The sequence below is a fragment of the Bubalus bubalis genome, chromosome 3 (genome assembly GCF_019923935.1).
Source record: "Bubalus bubalis isolate 160015118507 breed Murrah chromosome 3, NDDB_SH_1, whole genome shotgun sequence".
Taxonomy (NCBI): domain Eukaryota; kingdom Metazoa; phylum Chordata; class Mammalia; order Artiodactyla; family Bovidae; genus Bubalus; species Bubalus bubalis.
This window is the reverse complement of record NC_059159.1, coordinates 27,049,622-27,069,041: the sequence shown is the minus strand read 5'-3', so window position 1 is coordinate 27,069,041 and position 19,420 is coordinate 27,049,622. Positions and strand designations below refer to the sequence as shown.

The following is a 19,420-nucleotide window of genomic DNA, read 5'->3' as shown; positions in this document are numbered from 1 at the left end:
GGAGCAGAAAGGGCTCCCCTGCGTCCTCGGAGATGCTCCCCAGTAGGAGGGCCTGGACTGCATGTAGTTGTTGACCCACCTGTGGGGCTCCTGGAAGAGCCCCTTGGGAAGAGGTGTGTCTGTGAACATCACTGTCTAGCCACTGCCCAAACTGAAGCCTAGGAGACTGCCCACCTCACTTGAGCGACTTCCCTTTGCTCTTGGGGTAAGGACTAAGTGCTTTCCCATGGTCCTCAAAGTGCAGCAGAGTGAGGCCTATCTTTCTTCCCCTCCTCTTGGTTCTACTGCCCCTCTCCCTTTCTACTCATGTGCCCACTTACCTCCGGGCCTTTGCATGAGCTACAGCCTTTTCCTGAAATTTCCAGCTCCCTCCCTATCACATGTCCTCCTTGCTACCCAACTTTTACTCGTCCTTTAGGGCTTGGCTGGTGCCCTAAAGGACGAGAATTGGAGCCTGGGCCTGGGCCTAGAATCTCCTGCTAACTAAACAGGGTGCACTTGGCACAGAGCCGACAAGCTGACTCCCAGGGTGAGGCGGGAGCAGGGTTCCAAGCCCAGGCCCTTGCCTCCTTCGCTGCCTGTATGGATTGGCTCCTCTGCCTACACGTGTGGACCCTTGCTTCCTTCCTGCAGGCTCTAATTACATGTTCAGTAGCGTGACTATTTCATTCATTTCTGCCTGATCCACTCAAATGACTGAACTCCCAACCCCCAAGGTCAATTTGAGTTTTTGCCCCTCAGGGCTGCTGGTAAAAACCATTTTCAGTTAGGCCTGGGAAGAGATCCTGTCGGTCTGGCCCTTCCCCTTGTGTGGACCCAGGGCTCAAGCCTTCCTACCCACCCTTCTCCCAGTGGGTCTTGGATAGGAGTGGAGAGTGGGGATATGGTGGGGATGGAACAGACAGTAGCATCGGGCATTCTCAGCTTGGTTTCCGAGCCCCTGGGACCTGTGTGGGGACGCTTTTGAGAGAGGGACAAGGTCTGCCCGTTGCCCTGTCCTTGTGTTTCCCCACCTCCCCACACCCTGCAGGTGTTCGTTTTGGGAATGAAACCTTGTCGAGGTACTCCCCCCATACTACCTCAGCAGAGATTCTTTGTAGCCTCCTGCCTCTTCCTCACTCTGAGCTCCTGTGTCTCCAAGGGAGCTAGCCTGGCAGTCCAGTACCAGCTCACTTCCATCAGGCTTCTGAGTCCCCGACCCCTATCCTGTCCTCCAGTGCCACACCTTGACATTAGGCACAATGAAAGACTAGGTCACATTTCTTCCTTTTGGCTGAATGAGCTGACTCCCCGAGGAAGCTGTAAGATACCAAGAGCAAGGCTTCTTCCCTAATTCTTTGAGAAGCTGGTTCTAAGGAGAATTACAACAAGGGGTTAGGGAGGAAATGAACGTATTCTAGGATCACCTGCACTTTTAATACTTTATTTCACTGATTACTTACAACAACCTCGAGAGACAGAGTTTCAGGAAGGTTTTGCAGATTGCCCAAGGTCACACAGCAGCAGAGCCAGGCTTGGGACTCAGCCCTCTGCTTTCCCACAATAAAGCATCTATTGTGCGTGATGGTGTGTCTGGCTCACTGAGGCGGGGACCCAAGTATTGTATACCTTTCCTTGGTGGCTTCCTGGTCTATATGCCCACAGGGTGGGAATGAGGAGCAAATGAAGCCAGGTGCTCAGGAAGTGACAGGATTTGGCATGAAGGATCTGGTTCCCCTCATCTCAGCATTAAGGGATAGGGTGGGGGAGTGAACCAAGCCTCAGGGAGCCCCAACATGCCCATTCCCAACATTTTGTGTTGGGACAAGTGTCCCACACAAAACACAAGTGCCCCTTGTGTCTCAGAAACCATCACTGTGCACCCAGTGCCCAGGTAACCCATGCTCTTATCCCCCTTCCATACCGTAGATAATCCCGTAAGGCTCCCATACCCACATATCCAGATAATCTGCCTGTCCCTTCGCCATGGCCCAGGAGACCCAACTAGGCCCCTCCCTGCTCGGGTTCCAGCACCCTACCTGGTGTAGTCCATGATGGTGTTCAGCCTGTGTGCGATGGTCAGCACTGTGCAGGTCTCAAACTGCGTGCGGATGGTGGCCTGGATGAGGTCATCAGTCTCCAGGTCAACGGCGGCTGTGGCCTCATCTAAAACCAGGATTCGACTCTTGCGAAGCAGGGCTCTGGCCAGGCATACGAGCTGCCGCTGGCCCACACTGGGAGTAGGGAAAGCAAGGAAGTCTCCAGCTGGGTGCCCCCAACCTGCCCCCCAGGCTTTACTCCCCAAGCTGTTTCTGTCTCCACTCCTTTTCATTAGCCTAGGGCTGGCTCTCTGTCTAACCTCTCCCATTTCTGCCTTAGCCCAGTACTCCTGGAACACAGAGTTGAGGTCTGGACACCACCGGGATAATGAGGGGCCTTGAGGGAGAGCCAGTACTTAATATTGTGAAATCCTCAGTCTATCTCTGGCACCCCCGGCTCCCTCTTTCTGTGCTTTCTTCCCTCTTCTCACTCTTTAGCTAGCGTCACCATGTTTCTCTGTTTCACTCTATTAGTCATTTACACCTTAGTAATAACACACTGAAATGACTCTTCCTGGTATTTGCATACATCATGCTATCATGCTGAGCCTAGTATCACACAATTCAGCCATCTCCTGCCCCCATAGGGAATAAGATCAGGGCTCTACAGTGGGAACTCGGAAGGGGCAGGAAAAGAGGAGGATCTGGGGGGCTCCCCATGTCTGGTCACTGGAGAGGTGGAGGAGGGGTGAAATGCATATCTTCAACCCCTGCCTTGGAAGCCAGAGCTAATGAACAAAGCAAGGCGGTGTTCCCAACCACAGAGGCCACAGCACCCCCACACCCAAGGACAAATACCTCAGCCCTTCCCAAAGAGGTGAGTCACTCCAGCCAAAGTGGAGACCAGGCTCTCTTTCAGCCCATTCCCGCAACTAATGAAGGTTTTGGCAGCAGAATGAGCTGCCAGATAGAACTCAGGGCTGATTTATGGTGGGACTGGCACAGGATACAGGTCATGCTTAAAGTGACTACAAGCTCAGGGAGGGAGGAGGGGAGTGGATTTCTGTCTCAGGTCCTGGTTGATGTGGGGATGGAGGGGTGATCTGGTGAGAGGTGCTGATGGCAAGCAGGGATCGGAGAATGGGCCAAAAAACAGCTATGGGGCATAGGGTCTGGTGGCCTAGGCTTGTCTGCCAACCACTCTCAATGTGGTTGTGTAAGTGAGATCCAGGGACTGGACACATTCATTCTTACAGGGCTGCCTGGGGAGGTGGGGGCATCCCACAGTGGCTATGATGCTGCAAGGAAAGGCTTGGGGCAAAAACTCCCACTTCCCTGAGTCCTTGCCCCCCCGCCCCCACTTGCTAGCTAAGTGGCTTTGGGCAAATAATTTTATACTTTGGAGCCTCATTTCTAGCCCACAGGACTGCAGTAAAGATTAAAGGAGATAGTGGAGGCCAACGTGCCTTGAACACTATTAAATTTTTCCAGTATTCATGTATGGATGTGAGAGTTGGACTATAAAGAAAGCTGAGCGCCGAAGAATGGACGCTTTTGAACTGTGGTGTTGGAAAAGATTCTTGAGAGTCCCTTGGACTGCAAGGAGATCCAACCAGTCCATCCTAAAGGAAATTAGTCCTGAATGTTCATTGGAAGGACTGATGTTGAAGCTGAAACTCCAGACTTTGGCCACCTGATGCAAAGAGCTGACTCATTTGAAAAGACCCTGATGCTGGGGAAGATTGAAGGCAGGAGGAGAAGGGGATGACAGAGTATGAGATGGTTGGATGGCATCACTGACTCAGTGGACATGAGTAAACTCTGGGAGTTGGTGATGGACAGGGAGGCCTGGCGTGCTGCGATTCATGGGATCGCTAAGAGTCGGACACGACTGAGCGATTGAACTGAACTGAACTGAAATGTACAAGTTTTTGTTTTTGTTTTGTCTGGAGAGAGTCCACTCAGGTATGGACTGAGTAGAATAATAAGAGTAGCTACATTTCTCAGGAGTGTATCCACTCTAAGTGCTTTCCATTTCATCACAAAACCCATAAAACCGCCCTGTCCAAATGATGGCCACTAGCCACACATAACTGTGGACTACCTGAAATGTGGCAAATCTGAACCAAGATGTGCTGCTGCTGCTGCTGCTAAGTCTCTTCAGTCGTCTGACTCTGTGCGACCCCATAGACAGCAGCCCACCAGGCTCCCGCGTCCCTGGGATTCTCCAGGCAAGAACACTGGAGTGGGTCGCCCTTTCCTTCTCCAATGCGTGAAAGTGAAAAGTGAAAGTGAAGAGCTCAGTCGTGTCCAACCCTCAGCGACCCCATGGACGGCAGCCCACCAGGCTCCCGCGTCCCTGGGATTCTCCAGGCAAGAACACTGGAGTGGGTCGCCCTTTCCTTCTCCAATGCATGAAAGTGAAAAGTGAAAGTGAAGAGCTCAGTCGTGTCCAACCCTCAGCGACCCCATGGACGGCAGCCCACCAGGCTCCCGCGTCCCTGGGATTCTCCAGGCAAGAACACTGGAGTGGGTTGCCATTTCCTTCTCCAGTGCGTGAAAGTGGAAAGTGAAAGTGCTGTAAGTGTAAAAATACACACAGGATTTTATACTTAATATGAAAAAATGCAAGATATCCATAATAGCTTTTATATCAATTACATGTTGAAGTGATCATATTTTAAATATATTGGGCTAAATAAAATACATAATTCTAAAATTTATTTCATCCGTTTCTGTTTTCAGTGTGGCTGTCAGGCGGCATGGTGCTAAAGGAATGGAGCTGTTGTCCCATACTCCTTTTAGAGTTAAGAAAACAAAGGCACAGAGAGGTTAAGCAGCTTGCCTCAAACCACACAGCTAACACAGGCACACGTAGCTCAAGCTTTTAGACTCAGTGAGAAGTGACTCTGACTCTTTCTGATATATGACCCAGTGGCTGGGGATATAAAATCTGGGGCTATAAGGAAGCAAAGAAAGGCCTGGAGACCTCACTTTGCCCACTTCTAAACCAGAGACAAAATTGCATCCAACTCAGAAAAAATAAAAGACTTCTCTAAAGTTCTATATGTTTCCTCTGGTCTTCTCAACAGGTTCGGTCCATAACCCCCTCATTAGGCTAAGCATAGCATTGACAACCTCACAAGAGAAAACTGACTGGGGCCTTGGAGTCTCCCAGACCCAGCTGAAAGCCCAGGCATGTCTTCTCCCAGCTGTGCGCCTTTCGCCCTAGCTCAGTCTCTCTGGGGCTTGTGTGAGGAGTCTGTGAGCAGCCTGGCACACAGAATGTGCTCAGTACAGTAGACTGCCACCTGAGTTCAAATCACTAGGCCGCTCAAATATGACCTAAACCAAATCCCTTATGATTATACAGTGGATGTGGCAAATAGAGTTAAGGGATTAGATCTGGTAGACAGAATGCCTGAAGAACTATGGACGGAAGTTAGTAACGTTGTACAGGAGGCAATGACCAAAACCATCCCCAAGAAAAAGAAACACAAAAAAAGGCAAAGTGGTTGTCTGAGGAGGCCGTACAAATAGCCGAGAAAAGAAGTGAAAGGTGAAGGACAAAGGGAAAGATACACTTTCTCACCCACCTAGAGCCAGACATCCTGGAGTGTGAAGTCAGGTGGGCCTTAGGAAGCATCACTACAAACAAAGCTAGTGGAGGTGATGGAATTCCAGCTGAGCTATTTCAAATCCTAAAAGATGATGCTGTGAAAGTGCTGCACTCAACTTGCCAGCAAATTTGGAAAACTCAGCAGTGGCCACAGGACTGGAAAAGGTGTTTTCATTCCAATCCCAAAGAAAGGCAATGCCAAAGAATGCTCAAACTGTGGTACAGTTGCACTCATTTCACATGCTAGCAAGGTAATGCTCAAAATCCTTCAAGCTAGGCTTCAACAGTATATGAACTGAGAAATTCCAGATGTACAAGCTGGATTTAGAAAAGGCAGAAGAACCAGAGATCAAATTGTCAACATTTCTTGGGTCATAGAAAATGCAAGGGAATTAAAAAAAAAAAATCTGCTTCATTGATTATGCTAAAGCCTTTAACTTTGTGGATCACAACAAACTGTGGAAAATTCTTAAAGAGATGGGAATACCAGATCACCTTACCTGTCTCTTGAGAAACCTGTATGCAGGACAAGAAGCAACAGAACTGGTCATGGAACAATGGACTGGTTCCAAATTGAGAAAGGAGTATATTAAGACTGTATATTGTCACCCTGCTTATTTAATTTATATGCAGAGTACATCATGCAAAATGCTGGGCTGCATGACTCACAAGCTGGAATCAAGATTACTGGGGGAAATACCAACAACCTCAGATATGCATGTGATACCATTCTAATGGCATAAAGTAAAGAGGAACTAAAGAGCCTCTTGTTGAAGGTGAAAGAGGAGAATGAAAAGGCTGGCTTAAAAATCAACATTCAAAAAATGAAGATCATGGCATCCAGTTCCATCACTTCATGGCAGGTAGATGGGGAAAAAATGGAAATAGTGGCAGATTTTATTTTCTTGGGCTCCAAAATCACTGTAGATAGTGACTGCAGCCATGAAATTAAAAGATGCTTGTTCTTTGGAAGAAAAGCTATGACAAACCTAGACAGCATATTAAAAAGCAGAGATATCACTTTGCTGACAAAGGTCCATATAATCAAAGCTATGGTTTTTCCAGTAGTCATATACAGAGGTGAGAGTTGGACCCTAGATAAGGCTGAGTGCCGAAGAATTGATACTTTGGAATCCTGGTGCTGGAGAAGACTCTTGAGTCCTTTGGACAGCAAGGAGACCAAACCAGTTAATCCTAAAGGAAATCAACCCTGATTAGTCACTGGAAGGACTGGTGGTGAAGCTGAAGCTCCAATACTTTGGCCACCTGATGTGAAGAGCCAACTTTCTGGAAAAGACCCTGATTCTGGGAAAGACAGGGCAGGAAGAGAAGGGGGCGACAGAGGATGAGATGGTTGGATGGCATCACTGACTCAATGGACATGAATTTGAGCAAACTCTTGGAGATAGTGAAGGACAGGGAAGCCTTATGTGCTGCAGTCAGTGGGGTTGCAAAGAGTCCGACACGATTTAGTGACTGAACCACAAGATGGGAGTGGGAGGGCAGGAGAGGGCTGGCCTGGTGTCATTTGATGCTCGATCCTCTAGTGCAGTGGAGTGCTATTCCTGACCACCCACTCCCAGCTGTTACCTGAGATTCTCCCCACCCTCGGAGCACTGGAAGTCCAGGCCTGCGGGCTGGGAGCTCACAAACGTATGCAGGTGGGACAGCTCCAAAGCTTGCCACATGTCTTCCTCTGAGTAACAGCCAAAGGGGTCCAGGTTCATGCGCAGGGTCCCCGAGAACAAGATGGGGTCCTGGGGACAAAGCAAGTCCTCAGAGGGAGGCAGCTCAGGCCCCATAGGGAGCCACGGGCCCCGAGGCCAGGGAACAAGAAAGGGATTGAGGTGGCGGCATTTCCACTGTGTCCCCAACCCTCCAGGAGGGAGGCAATAATGGCCAAGGAGATAGAAAAATGCCTGTGGGGACGTGATAAACCTCAGCTTTGCCAATCCAAAGTCCTCTGCTAAAGTAGAAACCTTGAGCCGCTAATCTGACTCCAAAGTGTCCAGTCGGCAGAAAAATACTCCAGAGAAGCCAGAAAAAGTGAAACGTAATTCAGAGCTGTGAAGCCAGGAGAGCAGGATAGAACACCTCTGGTGTGGGCCAATTGGAAGAGTCTGTGGTTCTGTTGGTCTAGGAGGTCAGAGGACAGGGTGATACTGAGCAGGATACATCTGTCCCTTCCAGACCCATGACAGGTGGTCGCTCTGTGGCTCTGCTCCTGCTGTCCTGCTCCCCAGCTTCCCAGATAGAAGTCCCGGTCTTGAACCTTAAGCTACAGGACAAGCGTGGAGCCTGCCCCTAGGGTCACTGGTCAGTGTGACCAAAGCCAGGCTAGTACCTGGGGGATAATGGTCAGCTTAGAACGCAGGTCATGGAGCCCGATGTCGGCCACATTGAGGCCGTCGATGTAGATTTCGCCCTCAGCCGCCTCCAGGATGCGGAACAGGCAGAGAGTCATGGACGATTTGCCAGCCCCAGTGCGGCCCACGATCCCCACCTGGAGCGGGTAGGAGGCTGTCAGGCAAAGGCTGGGGAGTTGGTGGGTCTGTCTCCAGGACTCCCTTGGGAGGCTAAGCAGACCCCTAGGCTGGGTACCTGCCATCCCACAGACCCACATTCCCCAGGCACAAACCCGCCCCACACGTACCTTCTCGCCACCATGCACTCGCAGACTCAGGTCCTTCAACACCAGCTCCAGGCCCGGCCGGTAGCGCACAGAATAATTTCGGAATTCCACCTCACCTTTCAGTGGCCAGCCTGCTGGCGGACGGCTGCCCTCCACCACCCAGGGGGCCTGGTCACCAGGGGAGGACAGGTTCTGCATCAGGGGGACATCTCTTCCCCAGCCCAGCCCTCTTCCATCTTCAGTCTGCCTCTCTTCCCAGGCCCCTGCCATCCTCACCTACCAGGGACCCTGGCGGGGAGCCCCTGGTGCTTGTGTGGCCCAACCTTGTGGTTCAATGACTCTATCCATCTGACATTATTCCCCACAGAACTTTGCCCTCCTCTACTCGCCTCGTGCCCAAGATCCCTAGGTAGCCCCTTCCACATGCCCCCACTCCCCCTTTCACCATTCTTTATTATTGAGTGGCTACTCCATGACAGGTAGTGGGGTAGCCAAGGTAAACTAGACAAAGTCCTTGTCCCTGTGAGGCTCACATCCTAATCTAAGGAGGCATACAATTAACAAATAAGTAAGTCTATATAATGTCAGATGGTGATGAGTATGGAGAAGTGCCTGGTGTTGCTGTTCTGTATAGGGTGGTCAGGGAAGGCTTCCTGGAGGAGGTGATATTTAAATAAAGACCTGAAGGAAGTAAAGGAACAAGACAAGTAGATATCCAGGAGAAGGGCATGCCAGGCAGAGGAAACAGCAAGGATAAATACTTCCCAGTGTGCTCTGGAGCATAGTGACAAAGGTGAGAGGTAGGAGACAGGTAGTGGAAGACCCCACCATGTAGGGCTTTGCAGGGCAGTTTAAGGACTGTTTTTTTGTTCTGTTTTTTTTTTACCTTGAGTAAGATGTAGGGCCATGCACAGAAGAATAATGTGATTTGGTATGTTTTTAAGGGATCTCTCTGCTGCTATTTGGGGAGGCAGAGGGTAGGATGTTTTGAAATGGGGGAGTCAGAGTGTCAGCAATCAAGAAACAAAGCAGCCAGTACAGATAATCTGCTCTCTTGCTGCTGCTGCTAAGTCGCTTCAGTTATGTCCAACTCTGTGCGACCCCATAGACGGCAGCCCACCAGGCTCCCCCGTCCCTGGGATCCTCCAGGCAAGAACACTGGAGTGGGTTGCCATTTCCTTCTCCAATGCATGAAAGTGAAAAGTGAAAAGTGAAAGTGAAGTCGCTCAGTTGTGTCTGACTCTTCGAGACCCCATGGACTGTAGCCCACCAGGCTCCTCTGTCCATGGGATTTTCCAGGCAAGAGTATTGGAGTGGGGTGCCATGCTCTCTTGAGGAGGTATCAAAACAATGGGTAGCAGGATTGGGGGCAGAATTTTTGAGGCTGTGGAGAAAGGATCATGTATGTAGACAGGGTAAATTGTAATGCTAGGCATGAAGAGAGAGAATCTGAAGATCCCATAGAGTGGGGGGAGGAGGGGGTGATAAGAGAAGCCTGGAGAAAACAGGGACAGATGGGAGCCCCAGGGGCAGGAGAGGCCAGGTTGGGAGGAACAGACGGGGTGGGGGCTCAATGGGGGCTGACAGGGCAGGAGCTCAGGTCACAGAAGCCATGAAGTGCCTTCAAGAAGCAGCGAGGGGTATTTTGTCCAAATAATGCCGAGAGGTTGAGCTAGAGAAGAACAGCGAAGCATCCTTACCTCTGGAACCAAGGAAGTCACTGCTGAGTGCACCCAGTGGAGTGACAGGGCCAGAAGCCAGGCTGCAGGAGGCAGACAGGCCACCAGCTGATGAGGCAGGGGGAGAGCACCTATTTTAAAGCTAGTTTCATGACAAAGGAGAGCAGAGAAAGGGGATACAGGATACACAGGAAAGGGAGGGTTGGTTTGAGAGTCTAGAATGGAAGGTACAAGTGCGTATTTTTGCATGTGGCTGGGAATCATCCAACAGAGGGAGCAAGGTGGATGATGTAGCATGTGATTAAGGAGTGAAGTCCTCAGGTGGCCACGCGAACAAGTAGAGGGAGTGGATTTTGAAACGAGAAGGAGCATTTCCTGTTAAAAGGGAAAAGGTGAAGGGACACAGGCAGGTTTGAAAGTCTAGAGGCAGGAAGGCTGAGGGAGTTCACATCTCATAACCTATTTCCTCATTGAACTGTTAGGCAAGGTCGATGGCTGAGCACAGGGTGTGGGAGCTTAAGGAAAGGGAATGGCCAAAACAAATCTTTCTGAAACGAAACACATGCTTCTTGGAGAAGCAAGATGGGAATAGCAAGCAGTGGTGTGTGGTTATAAACTTGAAGTAAAATCAGTGGTTTTCTCTAGCAACATTTTAGCAGTCGAGCACCGGCATGTAGAAGGTAGACAGATGGGCTCAACTGGAGAGAGATGACTGAGAGAGGAAGGCGAGGGAGTTGAGAGTGTTGGCACTGGTAAAGCACAGAATCCAGGCTGGATGAACTCATGGACCGAGGGACGGAGGCAGGTCCCGGGGAGGACAAAGTACTGGGACTGAGGAGGGCTTGGAACACGGGAACTGTTATCTACTCATCAGGAATTGTCTTGTCCAACTCTGAATCCTCTATACCTCCTCACATAGACCTCTGGTTGACTCTCTTTAAGGACTGAATGAAGAGCCACCTGAAGAGCTGGCCTAAGGGGATAGAGGGATGGATGGTGGGCCATCAAGCACCCCTACCAGCTATTCTCAACTCTCCCTGCCCCAGGCTGATTCCGTACCCACCTCCATCTCCGTCTTGGAGTACTCCTTGACTCTCTCCACAGCCACAATATTAGACTCCAAGTCTGATATCGTTCGTATCATCCAGTTCAGAGCCAACGTCACCTAGCCAGAGGGACTGGGTCATAAGTGGGGCAATCTGTACTCCCTTGACATGGCTATGGGAGGAGTTCAGACTCCTTCACTATGCTCCTATCCCAACTATGACCCAGGTAGGCCTGGGCAAACCCATAGCTATGCCAGGTGGGGCTCTAATCACAACTGTACCTCAGGCAGTGACAATGGTCCCCCATCCCAGTGTTTCTCAAACAAAAGGCTCCCCATCCCAGTGCTTCTCAAACTTTAACATGTGCAAGAAAGATTTCCCAGGGAATCTTCTTAAAATATAGCTTCTGATTCAGTAGGTTTGTGGTAGGACTAGAGAATCTACATTTCTAACAAGCTCACAGATGATGCAACTGGTCCTCGGACCACACTTCGTAAATCAAGAAGTCTTGATAGACACGCAAAAGCCAGAGCCCAGGCCTGTTGTATCAGAATCTACAGTTTAAGATCTCCAGGTGATTCATAGGCATACTGAATAGTTTGAGAAGACTGACCTGTCTGGATTGTCCTTTATTTATCAAAACTCAAAGACTTGAGTCACCTGAGGCATTGCAAATATGATCTGCTTCACAAAAATTCCATTTGCAGTTGTTTAACCTTTTGACAATATCAGCTGATATCAGGGTGACCTGCTCAGGCTCTAGTTACCTGCTCCAGGTACTTTCTCTGCAGGCTTGTGAAATAAGGTGTAGTCTAGCTCTCCATGTCCCTGCCCCAGGACCCCTGTCAGGGTTGACCTCTAGATCTTGTGCAGGCACAGCAAATTTCTATTTGTCTCTTGGGGCCAAGCTCCAAGGCCATTTCTCTAACACTCCCAGGTAGAGACCTCCTCTGGGCTCTTAACTTTTGTCCTTCCTCCACTAAGATCTGCACACCCTGAAGTATCCCCTGCTGGTGGGAGTGACTCTCCACGCTTGAGTGGGAGCTCATAGTTTGGGGGATCAAAATCTGTGGCTGGTCCCCATTTTGGGTAGAGTGGGGTACTCAGGAGATGCTTATGAAACCTGGCCTCTGCCCCGGGGCGGCCCTACTCTGGGGCTGAGACCTCTGTGTACCTGTAGGGCATAGGACACAGACAGGCCCACCAGTCCTGGGCTCAGGCTGCTTCTTCCAGTCACAGCGAAGAGTGCAGCAAAGAGCACAACACAGTTGCCCACGAACTCCACTCGGATCCCCAGCCACCTGTAGAGATCAGGCAAGGAGGAAATGGGGCAGATGCAAGAAGGGGGCTGTTTAGGGGAAAGGAGGGGCTTGGACCCAGAACACCAGGGTCTCTCCCGCAGAGACCCTGGCGGAAACTCATGGAAGGAGCAGGGGCTGACGGAGCAGTTTCTGACCTATTGGAGGCAATGTAGGGGTAGCAGCTCTTCTGGTTGGTGTCCACCTTAGCATCATTGATGGTCTCAAAGTCCTGGCTGCGGCCGTAGGCCCGGATGACGCTGGAGCCAGTCACTGTCTCCGAAAAGTGGGAATAAATGGGCGAGCGGCTGACAGATTCCAGCCGCTTCAGCTGCCGTGAGGTAGCCACGTAGAACCGCTGACAGAGGTTGGAGAAAGAACTTAGAGTCAGGACCCTGGAATCCTAGCTCAGTCCTGCGTGTCCTCTGGGCCCGTCTGAGCCACCTCCCCGTCTGTCCCACTGCCCCATCAGACCTCACTCCGTTCCCTCACCCGAAAGAACCCAAGACTTGGGATCCTGATATGGCTCCACGAACTCCTCCCACTCTCTTCCCTCTGGTCAGCTCTGCTCAGTCTTTCGGCCACTTTGTCCACAAAGCCTTTCCCGATTCCCTCTCAGCTCCTGGCCACTCACTCTGCAGGCCTGAATTATCGCACTGACTTCATTTTGCCTCCCAAGTCAGTGACAATGCCTGTCTCCACTTAGGGGCCTGGCAATGTGTTCACACAATCAAAATTTTGCAACATTTTCAAAAATAAGATAATTTCGTATTCTTTTTCTTAAAGAACCTCTCCCCACTCCACCCCTCAATTATTTAAATGTCAGCCCCACAAAACCACAGTCTGCCTCCATCTTCCATCCTCTACCCTGTGGGCCCCAAGATGGCCAGGGCCATGCAGGATGTACAGCTGAAAGTCCCTGTCCCAGGACAGAATGCAGCCCCGGTCACAGTCTTCACACACAGGCCTGAGCTTCAGCCACCAGTGGGTTACCTTCATCAACTGATTAACGGCAGGACAGGGGATCAGCAACACAAATGCCTTTTACAGTTAGCTGTATCTGAATATTATCAGTCATCTATGTTAAAAGCCATGTAAGTTTATAAAATAAGCATCATATGCATCATGTATCATACATGCATCATATGATATGGCCTGTAAGTTTAGATGGTACCTAAAAACAAGGGAAGGATAATGTGTCTTAAACTGTTGACAATATTTTAATAAAAAATAGCCAGCAGGAAGGAGTTCCAGGGCCAGTCATAATTTACAAGGATTTAATTTTATCCTATTGATAACTCTATGAGGTGGGATCGATGATTCTATTTTACAGGTGAGGAAAATGAGTTTCACAAAGGTGTTTACTGAATCAAATCCAGCTGTAAAGGTGAAGGGGGTGTGCCCTCCCTACATCTGCCACAGGTGGCCCCCAAGACAGCCCGGCCCACACAACAGCCACGCTCACGATAAGTCATGCCCACGCACTCAGGGCACACCTGGACAAAGAGGTAGAGGACAGCCAAAGGCAGGATGACCACAGCAAAGAGCGGCGTGCTGGCCACGATGACCACAAGGGTGGAGATGGAGTTGTAGAAGGAATTCAGCAGCATGAGGATGGTGGGAGCCAGAAGCTCATCAATGACGTAGATGTCCTTGGAGAAGCGGTTGAGGATGCGGCCTGAGGGCGTCGTATCAAAGAAGGACTGTGGCGAGCGCATCTTGTTGTGCAGCAGCGCCTGGTGAAGCAAGCGGGCAGCTTGGACACCACCCACTGCCATCGTGATAGCTGACAGCATCACCAGGAGCCCTGATGGAGGAGGCAGAGGGGTGCTTGTTCACCTGGGCCAGGTAGCACAGTGCAGGGGCAAGTTCCCAGACGAGGGATCTCCTCGGTGAACTAGGCAGACTCAAAGGCAGGGCATAGCTAGGATGAGCTAGACAGGTCCAGAGGCAGGTAGACTGCTAGGGCGGGTCAGGGAGTCACTATGGTTGTGAAGGTGGAGAGAGAGTCAGAGGCAAGGGCGTGGTTACCCAGCAGCGCAGAGATGAGGAAGGAAACACTGGCGCCCCCTCTAAGTATCTCTGCAGGCTCACCTTGCAGAATTCCCAAGGCGGCGTAGACACCTAGCCTGTAGGAGGTGCTGTTCTGCTGGTTGTCCACCGCAGCCTCATCGGTCCAGGCACTGAGCCACACGTTGGCCCCAATGGCAGCTGCGCTTTGACCCCCATACAGCAGACAGATGACCAGAGCGGTCCAGAGTCCCACAGCCTTGGCGTAATCCCAGTACACGCTCAGCTTCACCTGTGTGGCCACAGCGGTCAAACAGAGGACTCCCATGAGCCCCGAGAGTGCTAGGGGCCTGCCAGCCTCTCCAGCCTTCCTCGCCCACCCTACTCACAGTGCCCAGCTCTGTCTTCTCCTCCTGGGTCAACATGTGGCTCGCCTTTGCCTCGGTTGCCGGCATGACCTTTTCTGCCGCACCCTGGCGCCTCCTGGGCACAGACCGACCCTGGCCCTCTCCTTCTGAGGACATGGCACTCAGCTGTCTGTGGAGGCAACAGATCAGGCCCAGAGATGCGGCCTCCAGCACAACCACAGACAGAGCCCCAGCTGGAGCCCCGGGGAGTGTCAGCGAGAACACCCACCTGCCCCACTCCCCAGCAGGTCGTGGGGGCCCTGCCACCGTCTCCCAGGGGTGGACAGTCCTCAGGAGCTCACCTCATAAACTGCTTCTGGACCTCGTACGTCACGGGCTCATTATCTGTCAGGTCTGTGTGATTGCTGAGCGTGTCTTCAATCATCAACACCCCCTCATCCTCTTTGTCCTCCAAGGCTGCAGTGGGGAGGTAGAAAGGAGAGGTTGGCAAGCTCACCCTGCAAGGCCCTGCTATCCCCCAGTCCCACTCCAATGACAAGGCCTGAATGGATAAGCAAAAGGGAAAGACAAGAGGGACTGTGAGGGCAGCAAGAACAACAATAAAAATAAATGACCAGTTTTGTGTTGAGAAAAAAAAGAGGCAGCAAGAAAGACTTATGTTAGACAGGAAGAAAAGCTTCCCATCAGGGACTGTGTAGAAGAGGATTCAAATATAAGGGTCAGGAGCTTGGGCTCTGGAGTCAGCCTGGCTGAGCTTAAATCCCACTTCCTCACCACATGACTTTAGGTGGGCATGTAAAGTGGGGATAATAATAGTACCTACTTCATCGTGTCATTGTGAGGATTAAAGGAAGGAATGTGTGTCAAGAGCTTGCAACAGGCACAGCCCTTAGTAAATGCTTAAGACAGGTTAACTGCATATACGGAAGTAGACAAGAAAGCCCAGGAGAAGGTCTGAGAGCCAGCCCGGAGCCTGAGGTTGAAGAGCCAGGACTGAACAAGGGGGTCTCAATGTCTCAATATGCTCCATGAGAAGGGTCTCAGTAGTACTATCAACAGTGCTGTCTCACTATTGCTGGCATAGTGCCTGGACAAAGTTAGCTGCTCAATAAATAAATATTTGTTGATAAATAAGTGACTTTTCTAAGCACTTCCATAGTCAAAGGTATGGTTTTTCCAGTAGTCATGTATGGACGTGAGAGTTGGACCATAAAGAAGGCTGAGCGCCAAAGAATTGGTGCTTTTGAACTGTGGTGTTGGAGAAGACCCTTGAGAGTCCCCTGAACTGCAAGGAGGTCAAACCAGTCCATCCTAAAGGAAATCAATCCTGAATATTCATTGGAAGGACTGATGTTGAAGCTGAAGCTCCAATACTTTGGCCACCTGATGCGAAGAGCCGACTCATTGGAAAAGACCATGATGCCGGGAAAGATTGAAGGCAGGAGGAGAAGGGGACGATACTGGATGAGACGGTTGGATGGCATCACCGACTCAATGGACATGGGTTTGAGCAAGCTCTGGGAGGTGGTAAAGGACAGGGAAGCCTGGCTGAAGTCCATGGGGTCACAAAGAGTTGGACACGACTGAGCGACTGAACAACAAAAAGCACTTGCATATTTACTAAACAATTCATCTGTAAAACAGCCTTGCTGTACAAGCTGGGCCTGGGCCCGTGGGCCCTTTTGACATATAGGAAGACTGAGGGAAGAGAAGGAGGAGGAGGGACTCGACTTCATCCAGTTTACTTTCCCTCTTGCTGATGTCTGACATCACACGGATAATCCAAGTACTCCAGAACCTCCCTGCACAACACCGGGGCTGTCCAGAGATGCTCAGATGCCCCAGGACAGGGGAGATGCAGGGAAGGGAGGGGAATATGAAGAGCCAAGGATGGCAGATACCTGGCCTGTTGTTGGCTTCCTGGTGCTCCTTGTCCTCATCCGGTGCATAGTTGCGGAGGAAGTTGGCAAAGGAGCCATCCCGCTGCAGCAGGGCCGAGTAGGTGCCCATCTCAGACACATGCCCGTCAGATAGCACTATGACGAAGTCCGTCTGGGGCAGGAAGCTGATGCTGTGCGTCACTAGCACCCGGGTCTGGGGAGAAGGCCGCAGGCTATCACGCCTGCTGCCCTCAGCATAAACCCCTGGCACAGTGCAGGGCCATGGAGCAAGCGTGAGGTGCCTGAGTGCCAGCAGCATGTGCAGGCACGTCAGGGACTCAGCCTGGCTCTCCAAAGGCAACTCAGTGCCCGAGGGGCATTGCCTACCCCTGCCCCAGGTTTCCCCAGTTGCCCAGCCTGTTCCTTAGGTACTCCATAAGTCCAGGTCTCACCAAACCCCTTGGCCTCCCACCCGTCCTCTCCTGTGGCCTTAGACTTCAGTTTAGCCTGCTTAGCCTCTGGGAGCCTCACCTTTCCTGCCAGCACACCTTCTGGCCCAATGACTTGGTCAAAGATATGTTTGGCCACATGGGAGTCCACGGCTGACAGCGGGTCATCCAGCAAAAAAATGTCGGCATCACTATAAACAGCTCGGGCCACGCTGACACGCTGACGCTGGCCCCCAGACAGGTTAATGCCCTGAAGGAAAAGGGAGGTGAGAAGTGTGTATTGGGTGGAAGGGGACACAAGGGGGACAAACGCCCTGTCTATTATCATTCAGCAAGGCAGACCTCTAAATTCACATTTCATTTGCCTGGTCCTGTCCCTGGGAGGCTCTAAGCTCATGGACGAAGCGGTGGTGGCTCTCAGAGTCCTCCCAGAGCAGGTGAGGACAACTTGCTCCCTGCCCAGCTGGTTTCCCTACCTTCCACCGTCTTACTCTGCTACTGCTAAGTCGCTTCAGTTGTGTCCAAATCTGTGCGACCCCATAGACGGCAGCGCACCAGGCTCCCCCGTCTCTGGGATTCTCCAGGCAAGAACACTGGAGCGGGTTGCCATTTCCTTCTCCAATGCATGAAAGTGAAAAGTGAAAGTGAAGTCGCTCAGTCGTGTCCGACCCTCAGTGACCCCATGGACTGCAGCCTACCAGGCTCCTCCGTCCATCTTACTCGAGGAGGCTGGAAATCCCCAGGAGGTAATAGACCTTTCGGCCTCCCATCGCCCATATGGTCTGCAGATGACTCTCGTAACAATTGTCGCTTCTGGTCCTCATGTCAGTCTTTCCAGGGAGGTATCACTAGCCCCACTTTCTAGATGAAGAAACTAAAGCCCAAGATGTTAATGACTTCATCCAAAGTCCAAACTATTAAGGGCAAAAGCAAGAATGGAGACCCAGCATCCACCCCAGAGTTCATCAATGCTGAGATCATTCACATACCAGAGGGAAAGTAAGATCACTCTTAAACTCATTATGCAGAAACTCAGATACGTAGCAGCAAGGCAGACCACAGAGGTACACCTTGCTTTCCTGCCACCAGCTTTCCTCATTCCCTCCAGGTCAGGCTCAGCTCATTAGGGGTACCCTGAGAAACTGACCCCTGGGGACAGCAAATGTGGGGTGGGAGCTGCAGCTGCTGAGAAACGAGGCCTGCATGGCAGCTATAGTGACTGAGACGTGAATATGTCTGCATTCGACCAGGCAGGCTTCCTTCAGTGCTACTATGTTCTGGGCACCAAATTAGGCTTGTGAGGTCAGTGTGGGTCCAGGAGAGATGGGAAGGAGAAGTTAGACTGTAGATGGGGAGGTCTGCTCTGGGTTCCTATAATCTCAGACTCCTTCTTAAAAGTTTCTCATCCCCACTTCCAGGCTCAGGCCCAAATGACTTCCCCAGACCAACACGAGAGCCTCCCCACTGGTTCCTGTGCCTCTGGGCCCCTTCACACTGCAGCCAGGGCAGCTTTTCAAAATGAGATTCATGTCCTTGCTTAAAACTCTTCACTGACAAATTGAACATCAAAATAAAAAATTATGGTAATGGATTATAATCCACTGAATCACATAAGCAAACATGAGCCCACAGTGATAGAAAGAAACTAAAGAATAAGTAAAAGGGGAGGAAAGGAAAGCTCTTAGAGTAAAATGCCAACTAATAATCATAGAAAGAATGGAGTTACAAAATCAAGATTTGGCCCACATCATAGTAACACTGACTCAGGCAAAAATCAATGAAGGTTATAAAATGAAATCATCAATGGACGACATCATCTCAAGCAAGAGATTGAAGTTAACATTAGTCAGTAAGACATGAACTGACATCATGTGCTTCCTGATATGAGGCACCAAGGATACAACATTACTTCTTTGGTTCCCCATCCCCCTGCAAAAAAAAACCACAACTAATTGTGTTCAAATTGAGAAACTTTTTGCCAAACACCTGGCCTGTATTCTTCAAAAGTGTTGATATTCTAAAAGACAGACTTGGGACTTCCCTGGTGGTCTACTGGTTAAGAATTTGCTTTCCAATGCAGAGGATGCAGGTTCAAACCCTGGTTGGGGAACTAAGATCCCACATGCTGTGGAGCAACTAAGCCCTCACACTGTAACTACTGAGCCTGCCCACTTCAACTCGAGAGCCTACATGCCACAGAGTACAGAGCCCACATGCTCTGGAGCCTGTGTGCCACAATTAGAGAGAAGCCTGCATGGTGTAAGGAAGAGCCCAAAGAAAGAGCTCTTATGCCACAACAAAGATACTGCATGATGCAACTAAGGCCCCACGCAGCCAAAAATAAATACATAAATATTTAAAAATAAAATAAAAGACAGAGACTGAGAAGTTATCCAGATTGACAGAGAATGAAGAGATATG

At 50.6% G+C, this 19,420-nt stretch overlaps 1 protein-coding gene across 6 annotated transcripts in view; it reads right to left on the bottom strand.

The window, feature by feature from the left end:
- Positions 1-19,420, bottom strand: part of ABCC3 (ATP binding cassette subfamily C member 3) — a 51,414-nt gene that overhangs the window by 1,153 nt on the left and 30,841 nt on the right. For 2 of the 6 annotated variants that reach the window (XM_006070150.4, XM_044939107.2), the window contains 13 exons: positions 17,082-17,249; positions 16,572-16,764; positions 15,012-15,126; positions 14,692-14,839; positions 14,387-14,594; positions 13,789-14,099; positions 12,451-12,650; positions 12,169-12,295; positions 11,012-11,113; positions 8,291-8,437; positions 7,982-8,140; positions 7,228-7,394; positions 2,019-2,213 (listed from right to left, as the gene is read on the bottom strand). In XM_006070150.4, the coding sequence (XP_006070212.4) occupies positions 2,019-2,213; positions 7,228-7,394; positions 7,982-8,140; positions 8,291-8,437; positions 11,012-11,113; positions 12,169-12,295; positions 12,451-12,650; positions 13,789-14,099; positions 14,387-14,594; positions 14,692-14,839; positions 15,012-15,126; positions 16,572-16,764; positions 17,082-17,249 (2,240 nt within the window). Of the gene's footprint in view, positions 1-2,018; positions 2,214-7,227; positions 7,395-7,981; positions 8,141-8,290; positions 8,438-11,011; positions 11,114-12,168; positions 12,296-12,450; positions 12,651-13,788; positions 14,100-14,132; positions 14,276-14,386; positions 14,595-14,691; positions 14,840-15,011; positions 15,127-16,571; positions 16,765-17,081; positions 17,250-19,420 lie in introns of those variants that run through there. The other 4 variants (XM_044939108.2, XR_006549528.2, XM_044939109.2 and 1 more) reach the window with 4 other exon arrangements.